General features: G+C 39.5%; 2 protein-coding genes across 3 annotated transcripts in view; one reads left to right on the top strand and one right to left on the bottom strand.

Annotated features, from left to right (window-relative positions):
* col2a1b (collagen, type II, alpha 1b) overlaps positions 1–13912 on the top strand; it is a 51958-nt gene extending 38046 nt beyond the window's left edge. For both annotated transcript variants that reach the window (XM_044349605.1, XM_044349606.1), the window contains 15 exons: positions 81–134; positions 304–357; positions 1111–1272; positions 5218–5325; positions 7763–7870; positions 8184–8237; positions 8754–8861; positions 9437–9490; positions 9706–9813; positions 10001–10054; positions 10204–10311; positions 11643–11931; positions 12193–12380; positions 13199–13441; positions 13713–13912. In XM_044349605.1, coding sequence (XP_044205540.1) covers positions 81–134; positions 304–357; positions 1111–1272; positions 5218–5325; positions 7763–7870; positions 8184–8237; positions 8754–8861; positions 9437–9490; positions 9706–9813; positions 10001–10054; positions 10204–10311; positions 11643–11931; positions 12193–12380; positions 13199–13441; positions 13713–13859 — 1839 coding nt within the window. In that variant the 3' untranslated portion in view covers positions 13860–13912. The remainder of the gene's footprint in view (positions 1–80; positions 135–303; positions 358–1110; positions 1273–5217; positions 5326–7762; positions 7871–8183; positions 8238–8753; positions 8862–9436; positions 9491–9705; positions 9814–10000; positions 10055–10203; positions 10312–11642; positions 11932–12192; positions 12381–13198; positions 13442–13712) is intronic.
* Positions 13913–15293: 1381 nt separating this feature from the next.
* On the bottom strand, positions 15294–21488 carry LOC122981082 (leucine-rich repeat-containing protein 3-like). Its single transcript, XM_044349604.1, has 2 exons — positions 21331–21488; positions 15294–19270 (listed from the first exon to the last, which is right to left on the bottom strand). The coding sequence occupies exon 2, from the start codon at positions 19203–19205 to the stop codon at positions 18348–18350; it is 858 nt and encodes a 285-aa protein (XP_044205539.1). The 5' UTR covers positions 19206–19270; positions 21331–21488; the 3' UTR covers positions 15294–18347.
* Positions 21489–23126: the final 1638 nt, after the last annotated feature.

Raw genomic sequence — 23126 nt, 5'->3', positions numbered from 1 at the left:
TTTTAAATAAGCTTATATTTTCTTCCATAAAATATATCACAGCTATCAGACACTGAGGTACATAATGTTTTCTGTTGCAGGGTCCTACAGGTGTTTCTGGACCTAAAGGTGCTCGTGGTGCTCAGGGACCTCCTGTAAGTGACCTTTTGAAAATGCATTTTTCTTTTGCAAAGTTTCTCACTTTCAATTCATTTGAAATATTTTGTCATTTTACTTTTGCTGTACAGTAGCACATGCAGAAACCATCATTTTGATTGACTATTTTATGGCATTGTCTAACTTAATCTATCCACTCTCTTTCAGGGCGCCACTGGTTTCCCTGGTGCTGCTGGCCGTGTCGGACCCCCTGGTCCCAATGTAAGTTCAATCTCCTGGTATCTCAACCTTCATTCATCCCGCTGAGTTCTCATGTAAAATGAACATTACCAATTACATTTACCAAAAAGCGATGTATAATATTGATACATCGTTTACATAGACTTCTGCAATACATTAACTGTTAAATAATTACAGGTAATATGAGAAAGATGAAAAATGAAGCCCCAGTTAGATTCATTGTTCATGTCACTGTGAAATTGGGTACAGGGGAGGAGGAGGAAACTGGGCTTGATTTATTTTTCAAAAGCACGTACCAGATGCAGCAGAACAGATACAGGAATGTTTTTCTAAATGTCACCTGACTTATTGTCACATCAGAAGCCTTTTTAATTTGCACCTGTTAAACACCCGCTGTTGCTGTTGCAGTGCCTACGCACTACCAAAGCAGCTTGTCAGACACAGTAGGAATTGTAGCTTGTTTGGAATATTTTTACAGACTCGCTAAGAGGAAGTGCATATTGTCAGAAAAAGTCTGATACTGTAAGAGTGCAAATAGGAGATATGTGTTGTTAGCGATTATTTAAAGAGGCACATACTCAAAATAATCAAAATAATAAAAAACTTAACCTCTGTGTGACATGCTGTTGTTTCAATAAACCCAGTCTTTGCGATCATGATGTTTGAATTTATATGGGTGCTTGTATGCAGCAGAAATTAAATGTGTTTGTAATGTTATTCCATGTATGTGATTTCATTTAATGTATGCATTGCAATCCTCCATGCATATCCTAGGGTAATCCTGGACCTGCTGGTCCTGCCGGCCCTCCTGGTAAAGATGGACCTAAGGGTGTGAGGGGAGACGGTGGACCCCCAGGCAGACAGGGTGACGCTGGGCTTCGCGGTCCAGCTGGGACTTCGGGAGAGAAGGGAGATGCTGGAGAGGACGGTCCCCCTGTGAGTTTGTCATGCTTTTATCGTATCCCTTCATATACTCAAGACACTGTTGGGTTTCTACATAATCTGTGACTTCTTGACCTTGTGGTGCTGAAATACCACTCCAGTCCTGAGCATCCACACACACGCATATTTAGTCACTCTCTCTTTCTCTCTTCTCTATTTCTAATTATATGTTAAGGTTGATACTCTTGTCAGTGCCCCTGACCAAGGCAATGGCAAAAGACCTGGAGTTGGTCCCCAGGTGCTGCATGGTGGCTGCCCACTGCTCCTAGTGTGTGTGTATAGGATAGGTCAAATGCAGAATATCAATTTCCCCATGGGGATCAATAAAGTACTTCTTCTTCTTTCTTCTTCTTCTAAGAAGAATTTCTCTCCAAACTGCACACATCACCTTGAAAACTGTCAAGGTGAACACAGGCGTTTGTTATAGAGAGAAGGAAATGATTAAATGTGTTGGTTTTCTATGCTTTTGTCAACTTTTACGAAGCTCTGTCAGCCCAAAGAGCCAATTTCATCAGTAATGGACAGCAGCCGAGCACACACTCCATTAATACACAGAGCTGTCAGTGTCCATCAGTGACTGTAATAGCAGACCAAGACATATGACAGCACAGGGCAGCGCAAGCCCAGTGACAGACTAATGACAGGACCCCGGTCTTTTACCTTGCCTGCATTCAGCACTACACACACACCCATCATAAACAAATAATAATAATACCTTTATATAGCGCTTTTCAAAACAAGTTACAAAGTGCTATACATACAATTTAAAAAGACAATAAGCAAACAGGTAACAACATATTATGATAAAATACAACAAAAGATAATAAAACAAACAGTAAAATCAATAAAAAGCAAGTCCAAATCAGTGAGTTTTTAAAAGTGACTTAAAAGAAGACAATGTGTTAGCTTCCCTGATTTCCTCCAGCAGGTCATTCCACAACTGAAGAGGATCTCAGGTTGCATTAAGGCTCATAGGAGGTCAGGAGATATGCCATATATTCTGGAGCTAACCCTCTATGAGCCTTAAAAGTGATCACTAAAATTTTAAAATCCACCCCAAGATGGACTGGGTTGAAGGGATTATAAAAGCGATGTGATGTGTTCTCTCCTGTTGGACCTGGTTATGAGTCTGGCTGCAGCAATTTGAATCAGATGAAGTTTAATGAGGTTTTGTTGTGTGGGGCATGAGAATAGTGCATTGCAGTAATCTAACTGGGATGAAATTAATGCACAAATTACTGTTTCTAAGTTCTAAGTTTAACTGCAGACAATTTGATGCCATCTAGTTATTGATATCTGCAATGCATGTGTGGAGGTTGTTTAAATGATTGGTGTCATCAGTGTCAAAGGAGAGATATAATTGTGTATCATCAGTTTAGAAATGATAACTGATTTTGTGTTTTTTAATAATATGACCAAGTGGTAGCATGTAAATGGAAAATAGTAAGGGCCCAAGAACGGATCCCTGCGGAACTCCATGTGCTGATTGATAGTTCTCACTTTGCACACAGAATGACCTTCCTGAAAGATAAGAACAGAACCAATCTAAAACCTGAAATGCCCACCTAATTTTCAAGACTTTCAATTAAAATATTATGATCAACAGTGTCAAAACCTGCAGACACATCCAACAGGAGTAATACAGTGTGTTCACCAGAGTTAGCTGCTAAGGAGTGCATTTTCTGAGCTATAATCTGCCTTTAAACCCGACTGAAATACCTCAAAGAGACCATTACCATTCGTGAAAGAATTTATCTGACCTTTGCAAAGAATGGCAGTTTTGAGATTGGCCGGAAATGATTAAGAGTATCTGGCTTTAGTGTGGGTTTTTTAAGGAGAGGTTGTACTACTGCTGTTTTAAAACAATCAGGAACAAGACCAGAGGAGAGTAAAGATTTGAATGAATCCAGAAATTGACAGGTTATGACAAGGGCTTCTTTAAGGAAATGGGTAGGAATGTATCAAAAGAGAAGGTAGAGTTCTTCATTTTGGCAGTGGTCTCAGTTTCATTTTCAATTGTTAGTTTATCAAAGGAAGTTAAAGTACAGTTGAAGCTAGGAGGAGAGGGTTCAGTGACAACAAATTAAATGTTGTTTCTTATGTTTTTGATTTTGTCAGAGAAAAAAAGATCAAAACGATTCACATTTGTCAGTTGATGGTTCAATAACAGCAGGGGGTGGACTTGATGTGTGACTCACAACGTTGAAGAGGAGTCTGGGGTTAGATCTATGTTTATTAATGAAGTAATTATCATACTCTTCTCTGGCCATTTTCACTGCTTGATTAAAGGTCTTCATTAGATCCCTCAGAGTCTGCAAGTCTACAGGCTGTCTAGAACTCCTCCATTTTCATTCAGAATAACAGCTGTAGAGATCTGATGTCATTAGTTAGCCAGGGCTGAGGTGTGGTATTGGGTTTTCTAGCTCTTAAGGGAGCCACAGTGTCCAGAATATTAGTATATTAGAGCAGTTCATTAATTTCATTTATAAAACCAGATGATTTTGGTGGTCTGTATACTATTATACACAAAATTTCCAAGGAACCTTTTAAAAGAAAGATGCTGAAAGGATGAAAATATGCCAAAGTCAATCATCGAGCATTTAAAGCAGTTTTTATAAAACACTGCCACTGCACCTCCCCTCCCTGAGGCTCTAGACTTGTTTAAATAAGATTAGATGATGGATCAACCAGTGGCACAGTGTCATCTATTGCCAATCAAGACTCAGTAACCATAAAAGTCAAAATTATAGGAAGTAATAAAATCATTGCAAATAAATGTTTTGTTCCTTAATGATTGTACATTAAGGAGGCTGAAGTCAATGGGCAAAGGAGGAGAGCGAGGTGCTAAATTGGGCTGGCATTGAATATGATTTAGAACTTAATGATTGGCAGATCTGTAGGAGGGAGGGTTGTAGGGCCTGTGATTTATAATTACTGGTATATTGGCTGTTAGTCAATTATCAGATAATGACAAGCCCCGTCGAGATAATGACATATTACAGATGATTGCATACTCAAACAGAAAAATAGCTGCAATGTCAAGTCAAGACCTTTCCCACCTATAGATTACATGTATGAAATCTTGAACTGTGCAACACATCAAAGTCTGTGTCAGCTCAGTTGTGCGTCTCAGGTGTCACTTCAAGTCAGGCGTTTATTGTGAGCAAGGGTTAAGAGAGCTTTTACCGTGTGGCAGATTGGACTGGGGTGGTGTCGATGAAAGTGGACCAGAGGGAGGTGATGGAGAGATCGATTTTCATCTGTGATGCTGCAGTTGGGAGCTGTAAAATCCTAGGTGGAACAAAATGACAAAAGATATAAATCAGAAATCTTTGCAAAAGTAAAGAAAGAGAATGACTGAAACAGAATAGCATAGAATCAAACTTACAGAAACACGACCATAAAGATGGCTAGCTTTATATTGTGTTGTATTAAGTACGTGTCAACAAAGAATAACACTTGCTGACCAAAGAAATGGTTGTTCCTTTTGTATTAAATACTGTACTGATGATAAGCACTATTTAAAGAAATAGTTAAACATTTAGGGAAATACTCATATTTGCTTTCTTGCTGAGAGTTAGATGAGAAAACCGATAACACTACAGTGAAAGTTGGAGCCAGCAGCTGATTAGCTTAGCTTAGCATAAAGACTGGAAATGGGGGGAAACAGCTAGCCTTGCTCTGTCCAAAGGTAAAAAAAATCCACCTGTAACTACTCAAGTTTTTATTTATTTAACTTCAACTCGCTTTTTAATTTCATTTTTTTGGTTCTGATTATGGGGGCTATGTGAGTTATTTCTGTTCTATATTGAGTCTAAAAGTAATAGATTATTTCATTAATTAAAAAATGAAAAAACAACAATTATTAAACACTACCGAATGATACAATCTTGACTATTGATATATTTAGCACACATTATCTTTTTTTTCTCCTCTCAGGGTCCCCCAGGTCCTTCAGGTCCTCAGGGTTTGGCTGGCACACGCGGTATTGTGGGTCTACCTGGACAGCGTGGTGAGAGAGGTTTCCCTGGTCTGCCTGGACCTTCTGTAAGTATCTCAATCATCACCTAATCAAATGATATAATTCACACATTAGGGCTGCAACTAATAATTATTTTCACCATCGATTTATCTGTTGGTTTATCTATTTTTAATTAATTATTTAGTCCATGAAATGTCAGAAAATAAAGAAAAATGCCCATCCTAGTTTCACAGAGTCAAAGGTGTCTTTAAATTGCAGTCCAAAACCAAAATATGTTGAATTTCTAATTTCATTACACTAAGGGGAACAGCCAATGCTCACTTTTGAAAAGCTTGAGCAAGAAAATCATTGGCATTTTTGCTTCATAGGTAATTAGTCGAAATTGTTGTCTATTAATCTTCTTTCAATCAATGCATCATATCAGCACTTGTATAAATGCACTGAAATAAATCTCAGATTGGTAGTATGACTCTTAGTGCAACGTTATATGGTATATCTCTTTGCGAAAGGGAGGACTAGTAAAGCATGGAGTTCAGTTTCCTGCTACACCTTTCCAACATGAGATGTTTCTCTTTCACAGCTGCCAGTAAAATAGTGTTTGTAAACCTTAAATAACAAAACAGGCTGTTAATAAAATAAGTATTCATGAATCTGCCTTCATTGCATAATACCTAATGTTTTGTCACTCAGTGCACACAAAAGTACAAGAGAACATTGGCAGCTTCTGGACTGTCATTCTGCCGTGTCCTAATCGGATCACAATCAAATCAGGATCTCACATGAGCCAAGGCTTTTCTCCATTTGATTCCATGTGATGTACAGTACGACATGTGACAGGAAGGCTCCCCTGCTTTCATCTCACACTTTTTGATCTGTGACATGAGCCAGATCCCCTACATACAACATCTCATTGGGCATGTCCTTACCATTTAATTATTCATCAATATGCATGAAAGGGATGCCAAGAAAGCAGCGGCAATGCCAAACTCAGCAAGGAATGTTTCAAGCAGAGAATATGCGTCACGGAAGTCTCAACAGCAGATACAGTTTTCTGTGACATCCTGTAGTTTTCTTCAAGTGTGGTCTCTATGAGGGCAGCACATGAGTTTTAACAGCTTTACTGAAACCAGTATTTCTGGATTGAAGCTGCTCTTTGTCAATATTTTGTCATAAGTTATACTGTATAGTCTAAATTTGACCTATTTTCATTCAAATACATATAACATTTAATTATATTTTCAGCCTGGCCATCTGATAGTTTTCAGGTCACACATTGTATGTTTCAAGTCGGTAACGTCCTTTACTTGGACATCAACATGAACCCCTCTTACTATACACCTGGCTGGATGACCACACCATTCACAGTGCTGCAATTGTTTCTTTGCTTCTAATGTTCAAACTTCTTATTTGCATTTCATATTATATGCATTGTATTAGAGCAGAAACGATTACTCAATTAGTTGATCGTCAGAAAATGAATAGCCAACTATTTTGATAATCAAGGAATTGTTTTGAGTCATTTTTTGAGAGAAAATTTCAAAAAATGTTCTCTAAATTAAATATCTTTAGGTTGCAGACTGTTTGTCGGGACAAAAAGAGACAATTGAGGACATCAGACATTTTGTTTACTGAACAACTAATTGATTAATTGAGAAAATAATCTACAGATTGATCGATAATGAAAAGAATCCTTAGTTGCAGCCTTACATTCTATATCATCATAGAGCCTGTCAGCCTATGTGTTGATCCGACTGGGATCAAAATGTTGTCCATTTAAATAAATGCTGTGGTTGGGAGTCAGTGCGCAGGTGATGCTTTTTCACTGATGTAAAAAATTTCTGTAGAAACTTCTTTAAAATTATTGACCAAAACCAGCTTCTAAATAAATTTAAGGACATTAATAGGCCAAGCATTCAGAAAAACATGCTGCATTTTATATCCACAATGCCTAGTTTAATAGCTGTTAACAAGGTCAAAGCATCTTTGCTGATTGATCCAGTACCTAGAGTATGTGACTGGTCTAATTCAGCTCCAGAGCGTTTGTTTTCAGACTTGAATTTTGCAGCTGAGTTTTCAAAATTTATGTTTTTAAAATTAATTTTATGGTTGTCATCATGGGAAAACCTCTGAAATAGATGTCGACCATCAGATTTCCATGCTGTTACTACAGTTATGTTAGCAGGTCTTAAAGGCAGGATTAAGCAGGTTTCACTGCTGATTTAACAGAATGCCACCAAAGAAGCTTGTTGAATAAATGATAATCAGATAATGTCCTCATTTCCATCTGAAGACTTACCTGCATACAAATTTAGAGGCTATTATCAGGCAATAGTGTGGATTGATAGTGATCTAAGCCCATCTGTGTTCACTGGAATGTCTCCAAAAACAACGATTCACTGGGACATTAGAGTGAATATATCATTACATAAGTGTCACATGATGAGTTGTATGTCTAGGTAATTCATGATGTCACTTGTGTAGTAAAGAGTCCTCTCCTCTCAGGGTGAGCCAGGAAAACAAGGAGCTTCTGGTGGCCCCGGAGACCGTGGACCCCCTGGACCTGTTGGACCACCTGGACTTACTGGACCAGCAGGAGAGCCTGGTAGAGAGGTCAGAAAAAAGCCAACACACAGCCTGTTTTTGTATACATCTGCCAGCTTATATTTAGTCCAGTGGCTCTTAACTCTTTATATTCAATTACTGAAATTGCAGAATTTTGGTCTGGAGGCCAAGTCCATTAAATTTCACTGCTATTTTCGTCATGTATCTATTTGCTTTGTGTTTACACATAATTATTAATGAGTTTTGTTGGGTTCATTATAAAGCTGGTCAGTATTCAATTGGACATCTTGCTTGGTGGAGGTGTATGCTATTGACATCTAATCCATATAAACATCTAACATTAAATCTTTCTGTCTGACAGGGCAACCCCGGATCTGATGGACCTCCTGGTAGAGATGGTTCTCCTGGAGTCAAGGTGAGAAATACAGAATCCTTTAAAATAGAATAAAAGAGATACACAACAGTAGGTGAATGTGTCTGTTGTGTTGTGTCTGTTGTGCTCAGGTGACCTATTTCAGTCCTCAGTGCTGAAGGATGCGGCTGTAATTACAAATTGCTTTACCTGTTTATTCAAGGCTCCTTTATCAAGTATGCTATTGCTCAGGTTAAGGATTATGTTTTATGATTATTCTTCATGATGTTTTACAAGCGACTTTGTTAGACATGATGTGAAACTGCCTGTAGAATGAGGGTTTGATGATCCATTGTTTACTATAATTGTTAGACACTAGTACTTTCTGCTTGACTCACCTTTTTGCTTTCTGCTCAGTGTTTAATTGCATTTTAATTAAATATCTGCTGCCATATACGTTTTCTCATAGCAGATATTTAGATTTTACACAATATGGGTCCATTTTATTTTAACATTGCAGTCAATGATCCTGTGTTTGTAGCTTCTCTGTCGTGACCGTTTGTGCTCTTTGTGCTGCAGGGTGACCGTGGTAACACTGGTCCAGCTGGTGCTCCTGGTGCTCCAGGTGCTCCTGGTGCTTCTGGCCCAGTTGGTCCCACAGGCAAACAGGGAGACCGAGGAGAGTCTGTGAGTAGCAACTCCAACACAAGTGAAACTTTATTTAAAAAAAAACAGGATATTGTTTTCTTAATTCAACTTGGTGTTTCAAGAAATAATGCAGCTAAGTAAGTAGTGATATTTGTTAGGTACTGTTAAGTAAAGAGATTTATAAAAGGCTGATGTTTCACCTGCTGGAAATTAGCATCCTGTCTGATAGCTGAGAGGATGTCTCAAGTGTTTCATCAACCCTGAGTGACAGACCTGTGGTTAAAGTGAAAAAGATAAACTCTGTGCCTACTTTTCTCATTTACATGCTATGTATTCAGTGCATTTCAGTAGTTTCATCAAAGTACTATATAACTCTTAGATTATCTGCTCCTAAAATGCACCTTTGTGTGTAACTGTGTGAAATCTTACTCCAGAAGACATATTTGATCTTATGGGTTGCCAGAGTGCTTTTGGAAAAATGCACTCACGTCCTAAGTAGAACTAATGCTCTAGATACAGGTGAATGTGGCTACAGGTGTGTTGTTGGCACAGGTGATGGGGATGAACCTTACCTACCTACCTACCTACCTTACTTACCTATTTTTTTTTTCCAGGGTGCACAAGGGCCTGCTGGACCTCCAGGACCTGCTGGAGCCAGAGGAATGCCTGTATGTACAGAATCTTTCTGACCATGAACACATACAATTTAAAATTATTGATGCTTGGCCATTTATTTATGCTGACTTGACCGTCATTCTGTCTTTTATAAGACAAAAGTGTGAAGTTCTGAATTACATTGTGGCTACTGTTGCAACATAAAAACAAAGATAAGTTAAATTATTGTAAGTTTTATCTAATTAGAATGTTGTCTACTTGTTCTCAGGGACCCCAAGGACCCAGAGGTGACAAGGGTGAAGCTGGAGAGGGTGGTGAGAGAGGACAAAAGGGACACAGAGGCTTCACTGGTCTGCAGGGTCTGCCCGGACCTCCGGTAAGCATCCAAGCTGAATGTAAATCTATCCGCATCCAGACCTTTGTACACTGGTCTGGTTACGGTTTAAAATAACCCTTGTTCTGGTTACAGCGTATTCCTTTATTTATTCTTTTCATAACTGATAGTATTTTATTTATTGCTTCAACTAGTTTAAGGTATGTTTAAATGTAGTCATCTGTTTCAGGGTCAAGCTGGAGACCAGGGCGCTACTGGACCTGCTGGACCTTCTGGACAAAGAGTGAGTTCAAACATTACCAAAATACTCATTTGTTATTAAAAAAAAAAAAACTGGAATATCATCAATTCAAAAATGAATAAAATTAGTTTCTTCCCATGCAGTGTCTTTAGAGCTTAACATCAAAAACCTCCCTCCATCTGTGTATTTAGGGACCACCTGGACCTGTTGGCCCTGCTGGAAAGGACGGTGCAAATGGTCTGCCAGGACCTATCGGACCCCCTGGACCTCGTGGTCGCGGTGGAGACACCGGACCTGCTGTGAGTACCTACTAGAACCTTCTCTGCCTGTGACATTGATCTTCTTCTGAAAAATATAACAAGATAAAAATACCTTTTAGCTTGCAAATGTGTGCCTTCACGTAATTCAAATCATTTTTTTGAGTTACATTTAATTACAAACCTACACTGTGCACAAAAAGACATGTATTACATGGATGTGGCCATTTATTTTATGTAATTCAAAATGCCTTTAAAATTTGAAAAGGTCCATGTTGAGAGTCTGACTGTGCAAAATTCACAGCACGTAATAATATCATGAGTTCCAGGTCTACGTCATGCTGTTGCTGATATGGATTGAATGCAGTAATATCAGCTCAAATCTTGTAATCCCATATGATGTGACCTGCTGTCATAGTTAAAAATTAATTGAGAAATAATTCTTTGTTAAATAATCAAAATATACAAATGGAGATATAAAAAAATCATAAATAAGGACTGATAACATGTGTGAAAGGAAAAATGTGGGATAATTCATGTAAAATTGAATTGAATATTTCAAGATGAATTTAACCTAATAGGAGTCTTTTCTGGCTTTTATACCTACACTGTCATCTTAATAAACAAATGAATAGAATCAAATAATGAAAAAAATGCTTATTTTAAACATCTGGTTAATATTTGGATAATAGTTATAGATTTAAGAGCCATTTAAAATGTACATACAAAAATTCTATATAACAACTAATGTCAAACATATTAGAAACTCTCTCACAGTTCAGCCATCAAAGACATTTCTGCATTTTTCTTGTCACATGGTGCCATATTCGTACAGGCTCACAAGACAAGTTGTAATCTTCAGTCAGTTTACATTCAACATCTCAGATCTCAAGAATTGCAACAATATCATGGTTGCTTTATACTTACATGTATACACTATAATGTAAAACTTTGACAACAGTACTGAGGTGATCATTTACAGTTTATGAAATTGGTTAAGTGATATTTAAATGGACACAAAAAAAACATGAAGGAAAGAAAAGGTTAGATTAAAAAGCAACAAGAAAAGATGCAGCAAGAGCTCTTGTTGGCATCACCTGAGCTTGTTTGCGAAGTGTGCATTGTTGAAATAAGAGTGAAGTCTTAGACAAGAAAGATGAAATGAGACGAGAGAACAGATTGCAGAACAGATGGCCGCATTTTCTGCCCCATTATGGGAGATGAGGAGAGTATTGTCTAGTCTGACTGGAGAGGGGAGAATAATCCAACATTTGTGAGCAAGAGATGACACTATATGAGGAGTGATGACAAGACAAATGGTGTGCAGTGCTAAATATAACCCTTCTTTCTCCTCATTCTTCTTTGCCTCTCAGGGTCCTCCTGGAAACCCCGGACCCCCCGGTCCTCCTGGTCCCCCCGGCCCTGGCATCGACATGTCTGCCTTTGCTGGCCTGGGTCAGACTGAGAAGTCCCCTGATCCTCTCAGGTACATGAGGGCCGACCAGGCCTCTGGAAACCTCCGCCAGCACGATGTTGAGGTAGACGCCACACTCAAATCCCTCAACAACCAGATTGAGAACATCCGCAGCCCCGAGGGATCCAGGAAGAACCCCGCTCGCACCTGCAGAGACCTGAAGCTCTGCCATCCTGACTGGAAGAGCGGTGAGTGACACCAATGGGAATTGGTCAAATAGGGGTGAGATGATGAAGAAAACGAAAGCTATGTGACATTTCATCTTGGCAGCTCAAGTTTGGTAAAGTTAAGATTTGGATTAGGTGTGTCTGACTCTGACTTGCACAGTGTGTCATAAGATTACCAGTCCATGCAGCTTTTTTTTGCAAAAAGGGTGTATAATGTGAGGAAAAGTCTCGTCCTGGAAGCTGATTTTTTTTTGTCCTTTCCCTCCCTTTCTCTGCCTGTAGGAGAGTACTGGATTGATCCCAATCAGGGCTGCACAGTTGATGCAATCAAGGTCTTCTGTAACATGGAGACAGGGGAGTCCTGCGTCCACTCCAAGCCCTCCAACATCCCTCGCAAGAACTGGTGGTCCAGCAAGAGCAAGGAGCACAAACACATCTGGTTCGGAGAGACAATGAATGGAGGATTCCACGTAAGTCCCACTTTCATTCTTCTGTGCAGTCACACAAGCTGATATATTCCCTCTAGTGTAATCATAGTTTGCCTCTTGTTTGTTTTGTCTTCCCAAAAAATTCCCCAAATAATGTTAATTTTGATTATTTGGGTCTCACCCATGTGCAAGCCTGCACATGATAGGTGGGTAAAGATAATGGTTGGTTGGATGGATGGATTTTAACTACTGGTATTTTTTTAAAAATGTGAAACTCAGTTCCAAAAACATCTATAAAACAAAAATGTGAGTGAAAATCTCATTTTAAAAAATAACTTTTCAAAACTTTCAACACAGTGTAGCTATTTTTTTATGTTATGTGTGGGGACTATACTGTACAATCAGCAGGCTGGTTTTCACCCCCAATCCCCCCCTCACAATTTTCTTTTTACTTTCTAATACAAGAAGCAAAAAATGTGGACATTATTTTCAGTTATACGACAACTTTTGGATGCACATGAGCATAAAATCTGGGTAAAAATCAGTTTAAAGAGTTCTGGTCCTTTGAAAGCCCTTGTTTGGGGGACTTTGGTGACTCCCAGTATTGACACTGTGTATGTCACTAATCCTGCCCACCAGGATTGTTCATTGATATCTGCAAAATTATTTTAACAATTAAATAATCACATACAAATTCTACATGTAGGAAAATCTCAGCATTTTTTCTACAAATTGGTTAAAACCAAAAGCAATTAGCCTTACTCATGAGGCATTTATAACAGTTCACAACATTGGTTCCATAATAGAGTAATAATAATAACTGTTTTTCTCACTTACTCCTTTCCTGTGGCCTCATGCAGTTCAGCTACGGTGATGAAAGCCTGGCGCCCAACACTGCTGCCATCCAGATGACTTTCCTGAGACTGCTGTCCACTGAGGCGTCTCAAAACCTCACCTACCACTGTAAGAATAGCGTGGCCTACATGGACGCCTCAACAGGCAACCTGAAGAAGGCCGTGCTGCTGCAGGGCTCCAACGACGTGGAGATCAGAGCCGAGGGCAACAGCCGCTTCACGTACAGCGTGATGGAGGACGGCTGCACGGTAAGATTGGACAGATTGAACACACATACACACAGAGTACACGCTTTTTCATGTAAATATACATTATATAATAAAACAAACAAAGGGAGGATTTTATTCACAGAACACTAAAGCTCACACAAATTCTCCTCACAAATGTTAAGCGCTCTCTCTCTCTCTTTCTCTGTGGAGTTCACTCAGACTTACCAAACCAATCTCATACTTTGGAATTTTGTAGAAGTCATACTGTAGGTCATTTAACAGCCATTGTGTGTTTTTTTCCCCTGCACAGAAACACACGGGACAGTGGGGCAAGACAGTGATTGAATACAGATCACAGAAGACCTCTCGTCTGCCCATCGTGGACATTGCCCCCATGGATATTGGTGGAGCAGACCAGGAGTTTGGAGTTGATGTCGGGCCAGTCTGCTTCTTGTAAAGAACGAGGGATCGAAAGAGAAAGAAGAAGTGGGAAATTTAAAAAAATAAAAACGAAAGAGGAGCACACTTCAGATAAAAGAGGAGAGAAAGAGAGAAAAAGAAAAATCAAGACACTTTTTTAAAATGGGACTTTTTTTCTAAGTAAAAAGTGCTTTTCCAAGTCGAACTCCGTAGGATATCTGCACTGAATGGCACCAGCAACTGTCATCTGTGATTCATCCAGCATCGCCTCCAGTCAACTCGCCCCCCCCTCCCCCTATGGACACCCGGTGATCCCCAAAGCCCCCACTTCACCCTGGGTGAACAGCAGCCCCCTCCAGACCCACCCCATGAACAAGAAGGAGGAAGTACGAGGAGAGTACGGGAACATACCAGGGAACTAGAGAGAGAATAATGTGTTGGTGTTATTTATTTATTGTTTAGGTTTGGGTCCCAGGTGTGGTAGAACTGAGTTTGTTGCTAAGTAATGAAAAGCCCACTTACACATAAAAAAAACCTTATCCACCAACTTTCTCTCTTACTTCCACCTCTTTTCAAACCCCCTCACTCCTGTACCTTATCCACTAAAGCATACGTATCTCTTTGAAACCAAAAATCTTGCTACATAGAAAGTGCAGGTGTTCCTATTTCTACCACCACAGTGTGTATCAAAAAGTTACTGTGTATTATAATAAACTCGATGGTGCTATTGTTGTAAAACAGTCTGTATTTTTTAACAACCAGATACTCATATGTAGTGCCTTGTATATATGTATATATATGTATATGTGTGTATACATATATATACAGTTTCTCAGAGAGTGCATTTCACCCCGGGATTTTGGATTTCAGGGTGATAAATGTCCCTGCCTTTTCCCCACCCTCCTGCTTCAACCCCCACACAGAAACAAACATGCCCGTGATGATTTTTTTACACTTATGGCATGCCCAATTTGGAACGAATAATGAGTTTAATTTTCTTTTTAATTGTCTCAATATTTGTTTTGACATTTTAAAGCTACCTCACGCTAAAAAAACAATTTTACAAATCAAACTAAGGCCTTTGACCCCTGAATCTTTGTTTACAAACCCCATAATATTTTAGAAAAATACAATCAATATGATCCTAAGTTTGGTCCTGAAAGCCCAGTCTCTGCTGCCCGCCCCCCCCATTTGCACCTTTTACCCCTCCCCTCCCCATCCCTCTCTACTTCCTCTCATCAGTCCCCTCACACAGGGCGTGCCCTCTGCCTTGGCGTACACACACTCACACAAACTGTTGAAGAGATTTAAGGTGTGTTTGACTTTGTTGCTCCAGTTTCTGCAGCCAGCGCAGAGGGTTCATTTGTGTGAGGTTGTGTATATTTTTTATTATTAATAATAGTATTATTATTAATAATAATAGCATTATTATATTATTATTATGATCATGACTTGTTTTTGTTACGTTTTAATTAATGTAAATTGGAAATAAAAGACAAAACCAAGTAACAGGCTGATGTTGCTTTTTATTTATATTCTGTTTTGTTACGTAGTTCGAAATATCTGCGGCAAAAGTTTTTACTCTTCCCCGAGGAAATTCCTTAAAAAAAGTAAAGTCACACCCAAATATTTTGCTGTGCTCTGTTTCCACTGTGTGTTTTTGGGGGGAGAAACAGCTCAGATTTTAAGAAAAGGCAGTGGAGGGGGCCAATTTGATTTTTTTTGACGATGATGAAAGAACAAACAGAAACAAGTTGAAGAAGGAGGTGGTGAAAGTCCATATCATGTACTTTTTTTAAATATATGTAAAATAGTTTTTTCAATCGCATGGTAGAGTAGAAATAGGAAACACTGCCAACCATGACCAGCTCATTCTGTGAACTGATAATGTCTTCCTGTACTTCTATTCACCTTCTTGCCTTTTTCAACCTACAGTAGCAATAAAAGGTAGAAGCATTTCTATGAACAAAGTAGAGCAATGTTTCTTTTATTTTTTATATATTTGTCATTGTTGATTTTTTTTTTTTGTTTTTCCTGAAATCACTTTTTGATAGTTCATTTATTATTATTTAATGTAATGGTTTCCGATCTATGACTTTATCCTTGTTTGAGTAATTATTGGCGTACAAACAGGAGAGAAAACAAATCACCGGGACAGAAATACATCACTAATAAAAAAAATACCTACAGAAAAAAACTAACACAGAGGACATGTTTGGTTCTTGTGTTTTGGGTTGACAGCACCATTGTACCTTCCCGAGCCAATGAGTGTAGAGAATGATGCATTTGGGAAATTAAACTCTGGCACATCAACATTTGTGACAACATTTAGGAAATATTCTGAGCATGTAAAGTTACACTAACAGTGCGTCACAAGTTCATCCACAGACAGTTTTGTTTTCAAAGTCACAGGACAATATCCAACTTTTTTATTCCAATCTTTTAACCTGTGGTCTACCAACCAGGACCAAGTTTTACATGGAGCAGTTATCGTAACAATATGAACATCGCTCTACTCATAGTTTCACTGATTCTAGCTCTACTTCACAGATTGTCTTCATCCTGAAAAACACAAGTTGAACCAGTCTTTCTCTGTATACCATATCAAAGCATGCACGTCACATATAGCACAGGTACAGTACACAGAAAGTTGACTTATTCTAAGTTTCGCTTCAGATCTTACGTTACCAACCCAATTGTTAGAACAAATGGGGTACAATACATCCATGAACACTTAGAGGGTCATAACTGTACACTTTAATTTATCACTGAGGGGATTCAGGACACAGTGGTTCCCAATCTTTCTGACTTGTGAGGCTACTTATAAAAAGAGTGTTTTTTTTTCTTGTTTGTTTTAATAATCTTTAAAAGGCTACAAACGGCTAAAATTATCCTGTAATTTACAAGAAAAAACATATATTGTTTGAAAAAATGATTATAATTTTGTGTAGCAGAAATCCGTTTCCAGAGTTCGTATCCTGTTAATAATCTTGTGACCTGTGACCCCTCAAACTGAATTTTCAACCCCTTGTGTGGGGGTCTCAACCCCCAGGTTGGTAACCACTGCCCTAGTGTGTTTAGGGCAGTGGTAAATGTAGTTGACTACTAACTGAGTGAGGCCTTTCACAGTTTCTATTTGTAACAGTGAAAAATGACAAATGCTCATACATTAACCACACACTACAGCCTCCCCTCAGAGAATAATGCTCCACAGTAAATACGATTACAATGAACTTGTGAAACTAAAAATAGGTGACGGTTCATCCGGTCAGGTTTCATCACATTTATGCAGAAGGCTGAGCTGGATATTCAGCACACCTACAGTGCATGCTGCTTGTCAGGAATGATTTTAATCTGAACATGACAGCCATTCAAAATGTACTAAATGAGAAAATGAGAAAAGTGTTATTTTCACAGTGACTTGAAAAAAAAAAATCAATTATGATCCAGCCTGTGTGGAAAATGGGAGATGGAACGATTTGTACACAACAATCAGTGCAGAGACGACTGAAAAAAGCAGAACTCAAGAGATTAATTAACGCTAAACTAACAGAGCTTCTCTCAGGATAAATAGCTACACTAATCTAATTCACAATGTTTATAACGAGCATCTTAATAATCAATCCATTTCTAAATCTGGTTTGAATTTTCTCTGTACCGGTGACAGCTGTACACTAAGCTGTCCAGATATTTTAGAGCTGATTGCTGCAGCTTGGAGACAAAATTGTTCACCTCCAGCTCTAATGGCTTCCTGAGAGTAAATTTAGATCAGCAGTTCTCCACTGGCACCAAAACAACTGGCTTAATGGTCATGTACTGGGAAAGGCTTAAACAGCATCCATGCAAAAGCAATGTTATCATAGTAAAAATGTGCTGTAACAACGCACAAAAAGCACCACACACTTCAAACACATTCACACATAAGCAACTATATGAGGACACACATTTGAGATTACACACTCTCCTTTTTGACCTGATAAAGACACTACACTTGATTAGTGCCTTTCAAGTGTTCATTAAGGGTCAGTTGGTCAAAGACTCTTAATTAGAGCTTAATGAAAGATAAAAGAGCATAGTAAGGGGCATGGTAGGAGGAGAAAATAAAAGCATAGAGGTCTACAAAGGGAGATAGAGGGTTATAAAGTTCAAAGAATGTCTTTCTTTCTCCACAATTCTTACTTCATCCTTTCATATTATTATATATTATATATTATTTTTGTTTCAGTTTCCTTTCTTTTCTCTTGGCACAGATGAGTAAGAATGGATAAAAAAAAAATCACCCCTCGCTTTTCAATAAAATGCAATAGGTAAAGAAATATTAAGAAAAAGACAGGGGACTCAGTCGTAACAAAAATAAAGAAATATTGCAATCACGAAACACAGCTGTAAAAGGTTAATTTCCTACGTATCACTGTCATCCACAGTCGGCTTACAGTAACTCCTCACAGCATTTTGGAGTTTATCAGTTGCTCTCCATAAAAATGGCATTTGATTATTCCATTTTAATTACAGCCAAAGCAGCCGTTCAGAAACCAGTGCTTAGAGTGTCTGTCTCTGTGGGGGTCTTGCGTGGGCTGGGCAAACTCTTCAGGTACTCCAAATGTCTGCGTGCCTCGGCTTGGTTCTGCCTCACATAGTACACTACATACACAATAACCATGAAGAACCACACAAACATTGTCACCAACATGGCCACATCAGTTGTTTTCCTCTGCAGGCTGCAGAAATTCACTCCAGAATCCAACAGTTTGACCAGCGATTGACCTGCATGCTCGCCCTGTGATCCCGGGTCCTCCCACCTGCTCCCCTCACCCACCCCTCTCACAGAGCTCTCACAAACGATTCCGTTCACCGTCTCGGGCTCTAGGTTCAGAGTCTCCATCAGCTCCTGCAGGGTGCAGTCACAGTGCCAGGGGTTGTGGTAGAGTCGTGTCTTTGCACGAGTGGAGCCGAATTCTTCTCTGCTGGCCTGCCTCAGCTGGTTATGTGAGAGGTCCAGCAGGCGCAGCTCAGGGCCCAGATGCCGCAGAGCCCCTGAGGATAGTGAGTCAATGCGGTTGTGGGACAGGTACAGGTCCCGCAGGTGGACCAGATCACTGAAGGCACTCTCTGGGATGTTCCGGATGTAGTTGCGCTCCAGGTGGAGGGAGACAGTTTCCGGGGGGATCCCCTCTGGGATCTCCCGCAACCCTGCATCCGAGCACAGCACCGTGGCCGTGTCCCAGGCACAGTGACAGCTGTCCGGGCACTGCGGGGACGCTTGGCCCCACAGAGCCAAGAACAAGAGCGAGATGCAAAGCCATGAATGAAGATCCACTCCTTTACCACTCCGTCTTCCTCCACTGACGCTGGTACATCTCTCCTCACACCAGCCTGTGCACATCGCCTCACCATAGCCCCCTGACACACACCAGGTCCCAATCAGACACACGGTCGCACCGGGAGAATCTGACAGATTGAGAAAAAAAGGGTCAGTCTGGAACAGATGACTCTCTCTTTCTCTCTCTCTTTAGAAAGCCTTCAAACAAATGCAATCAAAATGAACGCTGACAGGGGAGATTATTATGTTTAGGAGGAGGAGGAGGAGGAGGAGAAAAAAGGTCAGTGGGTAAAGAGGTAGACAATGAAATGAGCTTAAGCTGGTTTATCTGATAAATACGCTCCTGCACAGAGAGACTGTGATACTAAAGCACCAAAACATGTTTCAATGCAAGAAAAACATCACTTGTAATTCACATTGCACACTAATTTAAATCTGGTGGCGCTGCTTTTTAATAACTTGACTTAGGATAGTCAAGAGTACATTTTATTGCAGTGATCCCTCATGAATCACAGTCTAACTAGCAGTAATGATCATTTAATAAGGTTGAAAACCCCTTTTGTATTTCTGCATTAAAAGGACATAAATCATTAAACATGATCATCTGAACTCCCCCGCCTGTCTCTTCTCCTGCTGTGTCCTGCCTGCGGCTAAAATTCAAGACCACAAGAAAAGCATTGCATTACGCTCATCAATACATGTTCATCTCATTTATCCCTCTATTTATTTTCCCATGATACCATAGCTCCTTAATCATATTCAATGGGTAGAAAGGAGGGGGGCGTGCATTGTAGGGATGGAGGTTAGAAAGAGGAGGGATCGATAGCCCAAGTATTGCCTGCTGCACTATTAACAGCAAGAACATCAATCCTGCGTATGTCCTACAGTCAATAAGTGACAGAGCTGGAAAAAATAACCCAGCAGTAGTCTGGGGTAAGCATGTGCTCACTACTCATGCAGTTAGGAGGCAAAAGTAAAAAAAAAATCTGGCTAGACTTTGCATCACATGGGCAAAACCTCTGGAGAATACACTACATGTGTTATGTGTGTTAAGCTATTTTAGAGCCGCTGCAAGTCTCAGCTCCCTGCCTGCCCGCCTGTCTGTCTGACTTTTTGTTTTTTTTTATCTATGTGGGTCTGTAAATGGTGTCATTTTAGGCTGTTCAGACAATACAATCAGTTGTCAGAACATTTTTGTTTTGCTGAGACAAGTCTGGCAATATGACGTTCTTGTTCCAAGGAAAAAATCACAATATACCCCTTTAATTTGATTACAAGACAGTTATCTTAAATGTCAAGCACTTTATGCTTTCTTCCTTGTCTTCATAACAGAATCAAAACTGTCATATGTCTCCATTCTCCTGCATAGACATCACACACTGAAGGCTCCAACCTCAGACTAACAGTGACCTGAATTTGGATTTTGATAGCCTAAAGGTGACTGACTGACTGACAGCTCTGTAATGTCCATCAAGTGGCCCAGTATGTCTTGTGAGGAAAGGTGAGGATTTTGTGCACCATTCATTAACCATCTGTTATTAACATACTGAACGTAGATGCATGCAAATCCCCAATTTACAAAAATAATCATCTGCTGCATGAATAACAATGGGAATGAGAAAAGGTTGAGAGTGAGACAGACGGGGATGAAGACAGCAGACACAGCTGGCGCTGGAGCCACAGCTGATGATTTCAATTTACAATTTCTTATTCATATTCCTCATTATTTTCTTAAAGTAAAAGGACACATAACCTTGATAGAAAAGAACACAGTGATCCCTGCCCTGATTCTGAGTCTGAGCTCATGTTCTTATAGGATTAACCTGCACTGAAGTCATAATTCATTTAGGCTATAAATCACATTAATCTGGGTGAAACAGGTCAATTTGACTATCTGAAGGTAAGGAAACTCAGAAAACAGATTTTATGGCTTATTGCAAGCCAAAAAAGTGGCTGTTCTATGTATCATATTTGCAACTTTTGAATCATAAAGGTGAAGTTTAGTGTTTGCTATTTTTTATTCGCCCCGTGAAGCTACCATCAAAAAGTTAATACAAATTAAAAAGGAAATCCTAGACTATAACGATGTAGTCACTAATTATTACACCAAATGCATTACAATTAGAATATTATAATGGTTTTACATACAGACATAAATGGATAAAAAGTATTTGATTAAATAACTTACGTGTAAATGGTTTCTTGAGAAGTTTTGGATACAGAAGATGGCAAAAGATGTTTTTTTAGACTCCGTTTGCAGTTTCTCTTTCAAATTTTTTCCAACAGCAGACTGGACATCATCTTCCTCAATGTTTTTTTCTTTGAAAAAAAAAAACCTGTGTGAGCAGCATCAGTTGAGGCTCTGTGATTTGTCTCCTGCAGTTTGCTTCATCACTGACTGTCGTACCTCTCTCTCCGTCTCTCTCACACACACAGAAAGAGAGAGAGAGAGAGGGAGAGGGAGAGAGAGAGAGAGGGAGGGAGGGAGACAGAGAAGACAAACATAGGTGGTGTGCCATCAATCTCTCTTTCTGAGAAGCTTACCTCCATATGAGATATTAACTTAATTACCTGTAGGTATAATTAGATTCTAACAATTATTTCTTCCTGCTTTCCAAACTTTGATTGAATCCCAGGAAGGTGCACAGGTGAAAGGACAGACATTTTTAAAAGGTAGAAAGACAAACATAGGTGTTTAAGAAGAGCTACGACACCTGAAAAATCAACCTGTCACCTGCTAACTTGCAATAGATGTCAGACTGTTATTTTTCATTCGTCACAGAAAGATAAATGGGAGTGCTGACTAATAGACACAACATTAAGATCTTTTTTTCCGGCTTATTATTGGAGGTCAATTATAGAGAGACTTAATCTATCTCTGTATAAAAACTTCAAACTACAGAAAACCACTGTATATCAAGTAAAAATAAGATTGATTTACTTTGAACTTTTTGTTTGTTACCCATATAGACATTCTGATGATAATTCTCCTACATAAATACATATTACAGTCACAAGGGAGGGAGGATATGGCAACCTTGAGGCTCACATACTTACCAGGGTCACAAATTTCCATATAAATAACAAGATGAATGCACAGTGTGAGAAAATACACCAGGCACAAACTCTATGTACAAAAATGTTATTCATGGAGGTTTACAGTTAGGATAAGTACCCTGCTCTCTCTTTGCCACCATAAGCAGCAAAAATACCTGCTGAACTACAGAAGAGCCCTCAGGGGGGAAAGGATGGGTCTGACAGCCATGATGGTACCCCCTCATATCCTTCCTCTCTGCCTCTCCACCCTGTCCTGCTCCTGTCAACCTGCTAAAAACGATGACATATCCAGTCCAGACAAATATAATACAGAATGCTCCAAGTATGATTCAGCCCCCCCTCCTTCCTCTGTTTACAGCTAAATTTTTGTGAATGTTTTGCCCTTGACCGGTGATTGTCCCCTTGGTTGACAAGAGATGGAGGCTGCGGACAAGCTGAGTTTTGTGTTTTTTTTAGATACAAAACAAGGGACAAAGGATGCATAATGAGAAAGCGCATGATGGCAGAGAGCAAAATTCCCCCTCCTAAATAAGAAAATGTATTACACATTGTCTATTTTTCTGGCCCCTGAACTGAGAATGAGCAGCATGATGATGGGTGAGAAGTTCAATGTGCAGCAAGAAAAGCAGAATGGGGGAACCAGGAAAAGGAGGGCGTTGGTGGTTATGTTGTGTCTGTTTGGGATGTTCTCTGAGGAAGCACTTCTAATGGATGTACATGCCTGGAGCAGTTTGTTGATGACAATGTTGACAATGTGAATTCAACTGGAAAAACCTGACTTCAGTGAAGTGAAGCGGTTTGGCATCATCTGTTTGGCTGTAGTCCTTGGAGGGGAAAACTGAATGAACCTTACACATATTTGTAAACAGAAAGAGGCAGAAGTGGAAATGATCCGACAGCCAGTAGCAGAAATCCACTCTTTCAACA

This window comes from Thunnus albacares, chromosome 4, assembly GCF_914725855.1.
Source record: "Thunnus albacares chromosome 4, fThuAlb1.1, whole genome shotgun sequence".
Classification (NCBI taxonomy): Eukaryota; Metazoa; Chordata; class Actinopteri; order Scombriformes; family Scombridae; genus Thunnus; species Thunnus albacares.
The sequence above is the reverse complement of the archived record's forward strand: the minus strand, read 5'-3'. Positions and strand labels throughout refer to the sequence as shown.